Raw genomic sequence first — 10,775 nt, 5'->3', positions numbered from 1 at the left:
CCCTTCCCACCCCCGCCGGGCTGCCTGAGCACCTCCAGCCCCAGAGCGCCAGGCAGGCAGTGCGGCCCCCTGCCCCAGAGCGCCACAGACCCAGTCCCAACCCCCCAAGCAAAGGGCAGGCAGCCGCAGCCAGCCCAAGTCCCGGCCGCAGGCCGGCCAACCTAGCCTGCGTCCCAGAAGAGTGGCCGCCTGCCCGGGCTGGGGCCCAGGGGGAAGTGGCAAGCAGGAGGGGACCTCGGGGACGGGGCCGTGTGGGGCTGTTTGGGGAGGCACAGCATTCCCCAGCCTACCATACGTGCGGCCCATGCATGGGGCTCCTTCATGGGTCCCGCTTTGCTTTTGGAAAAGGTGTCACTCCATTTCTAAACAATATTAAGCCTGAGTCATGATCATGAGCAGGGCCGGCTTTATGAAGGGTGGGGCCCGATTTTAATACCCAGCGGCGGCCCAGGGCTTCCATGGCACTTCGGTGGCGGGGGGGGGTCCGCTCCGCAGCACCAAAGGACCCCCTGCCACCGAAATGCCGCCAAAGACCCGGAGCAGCCCCTGCCACCCCGCCGCTGGGTGAGTTAAAAAAAATTTTAAAAGACTCCTAAGGCGAGGGAGTTGCAGCTCCATGCGCCCGGCGGGGGCGGGGGAGTGCAGAGTAAATACACCCCCTGCAGCACCGTGCACCCGGCGGGGGGGGGGTGCAGGGTAAATACATCCCCTGCAGCACCGTGCACCCGGCGGGGGGGGAGGGTAAATACACCCCTTGCAGCACCGTGCGCCCGGCGGGGGGGGAGGGTAAATACACCCCTTGCAGCACCGTGCACCCGACGGGGGGGGAGGGTAAATACACCCCTTGCAGCACCGTGCACCCGGCGGGAGGGGAGGGTAAATACACCCCTTGCAGCACCGTGCACCCGACGGGGGGGGGGGTGCAGGGTCCGTGCACCCAGCGGGGGGGGGGGGGCAGGGTAAATACACCCCTTGCAGCACCGTGCGCCCAGCGGGAGGGGAGTAAATACACCCCCTGCAGCACCGTGCACCCGCAGGGTCCATGCACCCCTAGGACTCCGCACCCCGGCGGGCCGAGCTGGGCGCAGACATTCCCGCCCCCGGCTCATCCCGGGGATGGAGAAGGTGGGGGGGGGCGGTGCCAGGCGCATGCTCCGCGCTGGGCTTTAAATCCCCAGCTGCGGGCCCGGCTGCCGCACGTGCCGAGCCCCGGGGGAGCCGCTGCAGCTGCCGCCGCCCGCGCTGCTGCCATGTCCGGCGAGTCGGAGCCCGGCCGCCGCCGGCGCTACACCCACGACACCTTCGGTGAGCGGCCGGGCGGGGATGCGCCGGGGGCGGGTGCCCGGGTGCCAGCCGCGGGGGGCTCCCCGCCGGGCCCCTGGCTGCAGCCCGCGCTGGGGCGGGCCCGGCGGAGCGAGCCCCGGGCTCGCAGCCGCGCTCAGGTGCAGCGAGGGAGGCTGCCCCGGACGGGGGGAGTCCGGCCCGAGCTGGCCGCACCTGCTGCCTTGGGCTCTGCCCCGTGCGGAAGGCAGGGGAGCCGCCCCCTGTTCCCGACACCACCACCCCCCCGGTGCGCGAAAACAGGGGTGCCGCGGGGCTCTGAGGCCAAGCCGGCCTGGAGCTCGGCTCCAGCGATGCCGCCCAGAACCCCTCCTGGGCAGAGCAAGGGGGGAAGCAGCTGCTCTGGCTTCCCCCTCCCCCCAATTCTCTGGCTTGTTTCTGTTTCCTGGCCAGCCTCTGTAATGTATCAATAAGTCACTGCGCCATAGACAAGTTACTGATGCTGGGTTCACTCAGGTCCCCCCCCAATCTACTGAGCGTCTGGGGCTTTACAGACCCGGACCCTGAATAGCAACCTCTGAAATCCAGTGAGAAGTTCTGTGATGTGCCAATTCCCTGCAGCGACTGGATGTGGCGTCCTGTTAGAGTATCAGAGGGGTAGCCGTGTTAGTCTGGTTCTGTAGAAGCAGCAAAGAGTCCTGTGGCACCTTATAGACTAACAGCAAGACTTGCATCTGAAGAAGTGGGTATTCACCCACGAAAGCTCATGCTGCAAAACGTCTGTTAGTCTATAAGGTGCCACAGGATTCTTTGCTGCTTCTGTTAGTGTAGGAGACCCATGAGCGGAGGCTGTTTGTGCAGGGGGTGCAGACGCCTTCCTGGAATAGAAAACTCTCGCTAGTGTTAGCCCAAGTCTCTTGCTGTGTGTTTTGAGTGAAACACGTTTGCTTCTGGTAGCGTTTCCCCCGCCGGTGCTAGGTGCAAGGGCTGGGCCTCGTCCTGGGAAGCTCAGTCTGTGGCCTGTCCGCCCCGGTTGGGGAACAACAAACAGCTTGGGTGTGCTGCTTGCTGTGAATCTAGTCTAAGCAGAACGGTGTCTGTGAGAGAAACTTCAGTGTCCTCCAGCTAGACTTGAGGATGAGTGCAGAAGTATTGCCAACCTAAAACAGCCAACAGTCATGGCATTGGCTTAAGAATCCTGAGATTTTAAAAATATTTTGTAGTGATTCAATTACCTTCTGGTTCTCTCACCCCCCAGTCTCTAGGGTGCACAAGCTCCACGTTTGCAAGGTTTTCTCTGCAACGGTAAGGACTAGAAACCTAAATGCAAGCTGATATTTTCATGCAATAGCATGATTCCAGCAGCTGGGTCTTTAAAGAAAAAAAATCTAAAAATGGTGAGACTGTCAATAACATGGTGGGAGTTGGCAACGCTGGTAGAAAAATAAGCTTAGACTCCTAAAATTCTTTCAGTTCCATTATCTAACCCATTCACAAGTAAGCTTTAAATGTATGGCTTTATCTTGAAAGTGCCCCTTCTTTGTCTGGCTAAGCTGCGCTATTGTATTAGTGCCTGAAAGAATCGGTTATAAAGCATGAATAGCTCTGACTCAGAAGACCAGATGGATAGTCAGATTTTATTAGGCTGAAGACAGAGGCGCCAGTATGGTTTAGGGGGACGGGTCAGCGTGGCACAATCTAGTGCTAGGCGCTGCGAAGGCCGGTCGCGCAATATTTCTGTGTGTAGAGATATTCTGGGGACCCAGGGCAGGTTTAGACAATGCAAGCTTTGAGGTCCCCTTTTCTGATACCTAAAGGTGGGATGCGTGCTGGAAACAAGCCTGATCTGCCCATTGACGCCCCTGGAAACTGCTTTTACCTAGCACTTTTCACCACCAAACGGGGTGGGGGACGGGGAGGAGGATTGATCCCCTGAACATAAAGGGGAAACTGAAACGATTTGAAAGCAATACGCTGTTGGAGGTGACCAATGGGTTAAACCAGCTCCAGGCTCTGTCTCTGAAGCCCCAGGACCTTATCCCTCTAACTGGTGTAACCTTGATGGTATAATTGATTAGGTTGGTGAAGATCATGTGAAGCCACTTCCCAACCAGCCCTGTGAGTTGTGTTTTGTTATCCTGGCTGTCATCTGACTCACACTGGGACTGTTTGTTGGGGGAGAGTGTAACTTTGCTGGAAATTTTGTGTTGCTTGATCTGTCCTCGCTCTGGTGGCAGCAAGAGTTGAATTTTCCTGGCCCGCCCTAGAACAGATTTATCTAGGCCAAACCTGCCAACGTCTGAAGGAAGCCAAGGGGGTGGGGGTTATAACCTCTGTGGGGAGGGGTGGAAAGTCGGGCGGGGGGGGCCCTTTCCTTGCCCAAAGGTAACCTGATTACCCTTGTCTAGAGACAGCCAATCCACCATTGCCTCTAACCCAGCAGGAAGCAAACATTCCATGCAACACAAAGCCTGCCTCCCGCTTGAGTTTTCCTCCTCGCTGCATCTATTGGCCACTGTAAGTCCACAGAGCTGTAAAAATGGGGTGCCTTCCCCCAGGATGCCCTAAGCAAGATGAGTCAGACAGGATGCAGCACTGGAAAAAGTCCTCAGGTGTTTGCTGTCATGGAGGAGTTTCTCCATCGTCTCTTCTGATTTTCCCTTTCTTCCCACTCCGTCCATGATTTCTCACCTTCAGCATTTCTCTCCCCACCCTGCCTGTTCCTAATAAATACCCTCTGCCATTCTGGCATCCATGACTGCTGCTCCCTCCTACAAGCACTGCGCCCCGATGGCGACTGGCTCCTTCGCTCACTCTACCTTTACTGTATCTGTTTCAGATTTCCCCAAGGAATTTGAGCACCGGGTCGACCCTCATCGGCGAGGGTCGCTGTGTGACCGGCACTGTGCTGCCATTAACAACACCCATGGAGACCTTGGGGACATGCATTCGGGATCCCATCAGCACGGCATTATGACCCCCAGGATACTGCCAGGTGAGCGGAGCTGAAAGTGTCGTCCGGAGTGGTGCTGGGGTTACTGCACAGAGTTGGCCTCTGGGGCAATGGGAAAGATGGCGCCTTTCTCCTTCAGTCCTTTTTGCGAGGAGAGGATGAGGTGACTGATGCGCTGTAGCTGAGAAATGCACTCCAACCGAAACTGTGCAGATAGCCCAGGGAATGTAAGGGAGATTCCCAAGTGCAAAGGGGTCCGTCGGTGACCATCTTCTCCAGCTCTGGGGTCACACACCACAACCTTGTGGCACTCAGATCGCACCTTTGGTTGAAGGATCTAAGTGTCTGGCAGATACAAGTGGTGCTTGCCTCTCGGGGCATGAGGAGAGGCAGTCTGCCCTCTCTTAGAGCAGCAGACCTGGGGCATAGAGTGACTTCCGAGTGGATGGGAGAGCTGGGCACAGAACCCAGGAGTCCTGTGCTCTAACTAATAAATGCTCATTATATGGGTGGATCCCCTGAAATCCTACTGTGGTAGATGGGTTATATTCGCATGGTGATGCTGAGTATAGCTTATTTGTAATAGCAAGAACTTCAGGTTTTCTAACATCAAAGATCTTGAAATAAAACTTCTTGTCACGTATTCCTCTACTGGCAGGTTAACCTAGCACCTACTGTGGGGAGGAGATTGGTCTCTGGTTGCAAAAACCCCCAGGGCTTAAATAGTGATTGTGAAGAGTGTGAGGCTGGGCCAGAGCAGACTTCAGACAAGGAGTGCTCTCATGACCTGCATCTAGCTAGATAGGAGGAATAACGCTCTCGCCAGGGGACTGATTGCAAATGCTGTAGGTGGAACATGGTGGCATTCCCTTGACTTCAGTGAACGACGGGGAGCAGCAACGAAAGGGTTAAACAGTTGTACGTCAAAAGCCGCTATTAGAGGCACAGTCTGTGCCAAGAACGCTCAGCTATGGCTGCTTGACCTCTCTTCCGCTATTCCTGTGCCCGTTCCGTGGGAATGCTGACCTCATTCGGGGGGTGTTTAGGGTATGCAATTAGCTAATAATACTACACCTTGGGTACAACCCCCCGCAGTTCTCTCTTGGTAACTTCCCCTGTGGGGCATATTGAATTTGACAGCTCTTTAGGTCTCTTGTCTGCTTGGTTTAGTCCTTTTTCCTTCTCTCTGGTCACAGCAACATCCCACAAAGTCCCCAGAGGGGGACTGGGCTGGGCTGTCTCTTCTCGTGCGCTCGTGATGCTGGCTGGAAGGACTGGTTATGAATCGTTTCTGTTGCATGTCTTCCAAAGCACTTGTGACTGTTGGGAACGTGGCTGTGTTGAACTGTTTGCCATGGGGGTCCTCAAACGTCACCATAGCAAGGAACTGCCTGTCCAAGAGAGAGGGCTCAGGGACCCCCTCTCCTGCTAGTTCCAGTGACAGCTCTAGCAATTCACAGGAAAGTGTTTTATGGGATCAAATTGGGGGGCCTGGAAAATCTACATCCAGGAATATTAAAGGAACAGGCACATGAAATTGCAGGGTTAGGGGCCTACCACAGGAGAGGATGGGTGAGTATCTGTGGCCTGTACTGAGCAGGTGAGACTAGATGATTATGATGCTCCTTTCCGGCCTTAAAGTCTATGAGGAATGGATCTTTCAGCATCTCTTATTCAGTTTAGCTGCGGGAGCCAGCTCTCCACGCATCCCCAGCAAGCACTGTGGATTGTGTGATGTACAGCAGGCCACAGCGTGGGGAACCACTGGTTTGGAAGAACAGTGTTGGGTGGCTTGAGTGTCCACCACACATGGTGCTGCTTCTACTCCCTGATTGGGTGGTGAACTTCTTAAACAGGTGGATAGAATACACTGTATTTGGTAGGATGCCTTTTTAGACTATCATGATGTTGTGCTGAGACGTGTGCGTTAGAATCACCCACCCAAATACCCATCAGCCGTCTGCCCGGGGTGAATAACTAATAATTTGACCCTTCAAATAGCAGCAAGAATTGCTGGCACATTCTTCCTGCTGAGACTTGCAAATGTATTTAGTCTCCGGGTTTTGTGTCTGTACAGCATGTGATAGAATGGGGTCCTGGCCATGGCTCCAAAGGTACTATGGTAATACAAATAAATAATATTGTACCAGCTCTGAGCTCCCTACAGGACGGACATGCCTGATCTCTGCAGGATCCTTACAGGGCAGATCTTGAGCTTCTCCTCACTGATCTCTTGCACAGTGATCTCCACGCCGGCCTGCTGCCAGCACCTGTCTGACGAGGCGCAAATTTGTGACGGCTGCCTGGTGAAAACCACCATCACAGCAGAAAACGAGGTAGAAGCCAACAAACTCTCCAACAACTACAAGGTTTGTTCTGTGTTGTTTTTTCTCTTTTTCCCCCTCCCCCTCCCCCCTTGGGGTCATGCGTCGGTGACTGAAAGCAGAATCTGAGTGCTGCAACCTCTCTGCTGGCACATATGCTCTCAAGCTAGGGTGCTTCAGAAAGTGCCTCTCTTCTCAGCTGTGGCTACTGGGCTCTTTCCTTCACTCAGTGCAGCTGTTTGGATTCCCTACAGAAGTGTGGCCCCTGTGTCAGCTGCTTCTGTGAGGAGCCTAGTCTGTAAAAACCCACCCCTGCAACTAGGATCTGGCACTGGGGTCAGTTCTCTTACTCTGGTGTCTGAGAGGAAGGGTGGCTCATTGGTTAGAGCACTAGGCCTTGAGATCTGGTATCAATTCCCTGCTCTGCTACTGACTTCTTGTGACATTGGGCAAGTCACTTAACCTTTGTGCTTTAGTTCCCCGTCTGCTGGAATTATTAATAATTGAAATTAATACGGGAAATCACCAAACACGCTGTAACCATAAATTCCTTTATTAAATCCAAAGGCCAAATGTATGTTCTGCAGGTGCTCTAAAAAGCCTAATTATTAAGCAACTTACGACATCCAGACAGTAACAGAACCTGTTTTATATGCACTTGATCAAGATATTTACAAATGGGCTAAACCCAGGGTTGTTCCGACCTATATTGGTTGGCTCCAGTGTGGTCAGGCAGGTATTAGCAATGAACCCTTTGAGTTTACTTCTTGTATATCCTTTAACAAACAAGTGATGTCACTGCCAATGACTGACTCCAGCTAAAGACCCATCTGAGACCGTTCACCCTGATTTCCAGTCTTAATCCAGATAAGATTTACAACCTCCTTTCCTCCCAAGGTCTTTCTTCCCCTCCTTGCTGTCCACGAGTTTTCCCACCGCACCTGGTGTCACACGGGCTTTAACACTGGGTGTGTGGGTTGGGGGAGGGCCACGTTGGCTCATTTTAAGACCGATTCTCTTTGGTTTGATTTAAAATCATTTGCAGTTAACCCTGTCAGTCGGAGGCCTTTTTAGAAACCGCCCCTTATCTTATTAGTTATTCTTTGAGCCAGACATCCACCCTACTTCATTCCTTCTGGCTTCATAACTATTACCAAAGAGCTTCCTGCTACTTGCTAGTCAGCGCCTTTCTTTACAACACACACGTTTCCTTACCAAACTCTAAAGAATTAAAGTTAGTTTATTTTAAACGTCTCATTCCCCATCTGTGAAATGGGGTTAACAGCACTGGCTCGTCAGGGTGATCTGATGGTTCTAAACCTCTGCTCCCCTTACGCCCATGCTGCTGATCTGACCGTAACCCCCAGGGGCCCTGTCTGGCTGATCTGAGGCTGAAAACTGGCCTCCTGCCTAAGTCTCTCTTCTAAATGTTTCTTCTACTGTTAGTGGCCAGGACCTGCATGTTGGGCCTGCGGCTTTGCTAAATACCTTTTCTGACTCGCATCACCTGCCTCTCCCCCATAGATCACGTGTTGCAATTATTACTATTTATGCAGGGTATCACTGCAACACTGATTTAACCATATTTTTTTGTTAAATCCAAAGGCCAAAAGGTGTTTATACAGTTGCTCTAAACGTGCCTAACTAATGAGCAGTTCCCTACATGCAAACAGCAACAGAAGCATTTGATCAAGATACTTACAAATGGGCTAAACCCAGGGGGGCTTAGAAACATTTGGCTACCACGTGGTCAGGTGGGTATTTAGCGATTGAACCTTTTAAGAGTTCACTTTTCTGTATCTGTTAACAAACAAGTGATGTCATTGCCAATTATTGGGCCTTAGCTAAAGCAAGATGAAGGCATTTCTTATTTGGCCAGTTTACTGAACCAGGTACCCAATGAACCAGGTTTTAGTTCTGTTACCTTAGCCTGAACCTTAAAGAAGAGAACTGGTTTTTCTAAGGGTCACTACAAGTGTAACACACCTTCTTTTTCATGACCTCGTTCATTTTGATTATATGCTTTGGGCCTTTTGCTTATGCCAATATCCCACCTCAATTTAAAACTGTAGTTTACCCACATCTAACATGGGACTATATTCCTATATGGGGGCCTCTCAAAAGCAACGTGCGGCACGGGTCACCTTGTATGTGGAAACTGAAGTTGGAGGCCTGTCCTCCTCTTCAGCCATGGGTTGGACGAGTCGGTCAACCCAGGAGCTGTGCAGGACAGTAGCTTCTCCAGATAGTCAGTAACTAAATTCACTTGTCTAAATCAAGGGTTTAGCTGCCCCAGGCTAATGGACATTAGGACCGTGCTAACTGAGAGAAGACCTAGGCGGAGCAAAGACTCCCTTTGTGGAGTTAGGCACTTGCTTCCGAGGGAGCGCACTCATCTAACCACGTTGGTGCCTGGCAGTGAAGGGGAAACCCTCACACCCCATAGGAAGCTAAAGGGGTGAGGCAGAGGCCAACCGGCCAAAGGAAAAGTTTCTGTTCTGACCTCCACCCCATCTGCATCTTTGCTTATAGACTAGAGCAAAGCAGGTCACTTGGTGAGCAACAATCAAGGACCTTCTGGGCAGGGACTCGTATGACCAGTCACCTCTCTGTCTGAGCACCCTGGAGAGTGCAGACTCTGGGAGGAACTTCGGGGGCTTGGGATGCGTGCAAAGGCAATCTCCCTCACAGTGGTGGGTATGGGGGCCACCCTCTTCCTTCCCAGGCTCAGCAGCAATGGTGCTTTCTCTTCCTGGGTGCAGAGAAAAGCCCACCCCATTGGCCAGTAAAATACAAAAACATCCTGTATCTGAATCTGGGAATGGCTCCACTCCTCCCAACCCTGCACTGATCACACAATTCTCCCGCTGGGAGAGAGAACGAACCACACGGGACACACTTGTCCTGTTCAATGCCCTGCTGGTAGCTGCTTGGATGCTGTGGTGGGGCGTGGGGGTGTGTGAACCTACGTAGACTAGAACAGAAGGGTAGATGCCCTCGGTGTGGCAAAGGTGAGGACCATCCGGGCAAAGGGGGGAGGGATAGCTCAGTGGTTTGAGCATTGGCCTGCTAAACCCAGGGTTGTGAGTTCAGCCCTTGAGGGGGCCACTTAGGAATCTGGGGCAAAAATTGGTCCTGCTAGTGAAGGCAGGGGGCTGGACTTCATGACCTAGAACTAGAAGAGACCTTGAAAGGAGATTGGTATAAACAAACAAAACCCCTCCTGTCCCCTCCACATCCTTCTGTCCCCTCCCATCCCCCACATCTTGATGAATGACGTAGCTCCGATCAGAGCCTTAACTTTGGTCAATTTGCCCTTCCATTGAGGAAGCAGCGATCTCCTGATAAAACCTTCTGACTTGCGTTAAATTGCAGAATGGGCGAGTCATGCACCTGAAAACCAACCATTGTTTGTTCTGTAAAATCGTAATTTTCTCACCCCCTTTTGCTCGTTATCTGGATTAATTTCAGTTGAACATAATCTGGAGGACCTCAGCAAAGTAACCCTGACCGCTGATCCATGCGTGGGTCTGGAGTTGCTGACGCTGCCTCTGCACTGAATGGATAAAGTTCATCTGGGAGGGTAGCTAGCTGGGAATGACTAATAGGTGTTTCATCAAAAAGCCGTGAGTGAAGAATATGCTGCATGCTCCATAGCAACCAGTCACCAGCTCCAGACTGGATGAGAACAAATCAACACAAGGGCGGGCGCTCCGAAGGCTTGGTCTGGGCAGTCTGTACTTCAGATAGGTGACAATGCTCTGGCCTCAGTCTTACAGCGCTGGTGGTGCCAAAGTGTTACAGAAACGAGCTGGCTTCTGAGACACCGTCACCTCGCACAGTTCTGTCTCGCTTTGTACAGAAGTGGTGTTTATAAAACAATACATGGGGCATGCTTTGTTTATAAAATAATACGCCTGAATAAATGGGGCGTGCTTAAGGCAGGTCTGCAGTTGCTACAGTGCAGCATTTTAAATGGTGAAGACGCTACTACACCAACTGGAGAACCTCTCCCGTTGACATAGCTCAGGAGCGGGGAAACTTTTTGGCCTGAGGGCCCCATCGAGTTTCCAAAATTGTGTGGAGGGCTGGTTAGGGAAGGCTGTGCCTCCCCAAACAGCCAGGCGTGGCCCGGCCCCCGACCCTTATACGACCCCCCCGCTTCTTGCCCCCTGACGGCCCCCTCGAGACTCCTGCCCCATCCACCACCCCCTTCT

General features: G+C 52.7%; 1 protein-coding gene across 1 annotated transcript in view; it reads left to right on the top strand.

Moving 5' to 3' along the window:
- The first annotated feature begins 1,194 nt into the window (after positions 1–1,194).
- Positions 1,195–10,775, top strand: part of LOC123363735 (putative cation exchanger C521.04c) — a 33,545-nt gene continuing 23,964 nt past the window's right edge. The window contains exons 1-3 of the mRNA XM_045005048.1: positions 1,195–1,305; positions 4,121–4,276; positions 6,476–6,603. Of these exons, the coding sequence (XP_044860983.1) occupies positions 1,251–1,305; positions 4,121–4,276; positions 6,476–6,603 (339 nt within the window). The 5' untranslated portion in view covers positions 1,195–1,250. The remainder of the gene's footprint in view (positions 1,306–4,120; positions 4,277–6,475; positions 6,604–10,775) is intronic.

This window comes from Mauremys mutica, chromosome 1, assembly GCF_020497125.1.
Source record: "Mauremys mutica isolate MM-2020 ecotype Southern chromosome 1, ASM2049712v1, whole genome shotgun sequence".
Classification (NCBI taxonomy): domain Eukaryota; kingdom Metazoa; phylum Chordata; order Testudines; family Geoemydidae; genus Mauremys; species Mauremys mutica.
The sequence above is the reverse complement of the archived record's forward strand: the minus strand, read 5'-3'. Positions and strand labels throughout refer to the sequence as shown.